This window comes from Galeopterus variegatus, unplaced genomic scaffold (assembly GCF_000696425.1).
Source record: "Galeopterus variegatus unplaced genomic scaffold, G_variegatus-3.0.2 Scaffold1159, whole genome shotgun sequence".
Lineage (NCBI taxonomy): Eukaryota > Metazoa > Chordata > Mammalia > Dermoptera > Cynocephalidae > Galeopterus > Galeopterus variegatus.
This window is the reverse complement of record NW_007727270.1, coordinates 212,548-214,092: the sequence shown is the minus strand read 5'-3', so window position 1 is coordinate 214,092 and position 1,545 is coordinate 212,548. Positions and strand designations below refer to the sequence as shown.

Genomic DNA, 1,545 nt, shown 5'->3' with positions numbered 1-1,545 from the left:
ATTTTAGGATATCGATTTCCCACCATAGAAGTTAAAGATTAGGCTCTATTTTCTCCTCCCCTGCTTTCTTTTTTTTTTCCTCCTCTCCTATTTCCATCACACATGGGACCTTTCTCCTAAGCTCATCCTTCCAAACGTAATCATATATATATTTGGTTACATCAATATTCAGTGTTTACGTAGCCATAAATACAATTACTTTCTTTTCTTGTACAAGACTTTGTTTTCCCTAGAGCTAATACCTTGCATGATTCTTAAATCTATTTAGCATCCTACGCATCTGTCATTAGTTCAACTCCCCAAATCTAGGTCTAATATTTAAATCTCCTCTCAAGGTTTCAGACGCAGCTGGCATTTTCTCAATTCCATTCTTCTACAGCAGTATCGCCCAGAGATTTCTTACCGAATCTTATCTGGACGGGTTGCTGTCTGTGCCTGTATGTAGCTGACATCCTGAGTTCTTTCAGCACCATCTTGGGATTCTATTATTTTCTATGTTTGATATTTATTGTTTTCTGTATTTCATAATTTCCTCCATCTTGGCTTATTCCCTCATTTTGGATCGCATCTCTAGGATCTTCCTGAGAAAGAGCGCATGAGAGGTACTTTTTTGTTTTCAGATTTAGCATGTCTGAAACGGTCTTCATTCTATTCACACACTTGGTTTAGAGTTGGCTGGATATTGAAAACTAAATTGGAAGTAATTTTCCCTCAGAATTTTGAAGCAGTACTTTATTGTTCCCTAGATTCCAATGTTGCTAGTGAGCAATCTGCAGTCATTCTGATTCGTTTTTACAATCTGCAAGTGTGTGGGATTTTCTCTTTACCCCGATGTTCTGAAAGTTCGCAATGATATGCCTTGGCATGGATCTGTTTTCATCCTTGTGATGGGTGCTTGGTAGGATCTTTCAGTGTGGAAGCTCATACCCTTAAGTTCCGGGAAACTTTCTGAAATCATCCAATAATAATTTCCTACCTTCCATTTTCCTTGTTCTCTCCGGAACCCCTAGACCAGTCCTCTGAGAGCGGTAAGGCAGCGGCCATGCGCGTGCGCAGTGTCCGCGGCGAGCGCGCGGACCCCTCGCGCCTGCGCACCGCGTTGCCGTCGCCCCTCCAGAGGCGTTCTCCACCCGCGCGGACCTGAATGGCCTTCGGCGACGGTGCCTACCTGAAGGAGTTGGCGGTTGCTCGACGCCGCCAGCCCCGGTGACTCGCCCTCCCTCGGCCGGAAACCTTCCGCCTGGGCCTACGCGGGAGGAGCGGGGCCTCCGAGGGGAGCGGCGACTCCGCCGGCCCCCGTCTCTTTCCCTGGCGGCGGCGGCTTCTTCCGTGGGACAATATGTTCAAGAGAATGGCCGAATTTGGGCCTGACTCCGGCGGGAGAGTGAAGGTCAGTGCGCGGTCGCCCGGCGGTAGCTCTCCCGCCCCTGCTCCTCCCTGCGCGGCGCGGCGCGGGCAGGGCCCGCTTGCTTCCCGCTCGCGCCTTCTCTCCGCGGGTTTAAACCAAGGTTCCACCGCGGAGAGCGAGGCCGAGCCTTGGAGCGG

General features: G+C 49.8%; 1 protein-coding gene across 1 annotated transcript in view; it reads left to right on the top strand.

Moving 5' to 3' along the window:
- The first annotated feature begins 1,107 nt into the window (after positions 1-1,107).
- YEATS4 (YEATS domain containing 4) overlaps positions 1,108-1,545 on the top strand; it is a 28,908-nt gene continuing 28,470 nt past the window's right edge. Inside the window, exon 1 of the mRNA XM_008575230.1 lies at positions 1,108-1,390. Within this exon, the coding sequence (XP_008573452.1) occupies positions 1,340-1,390 (51 nt within the window). The 5' untranslated portion in view covers positions 1,108-1,339. The remainder of the gene's footprint in view (positions 1,391-1,545) is intronic.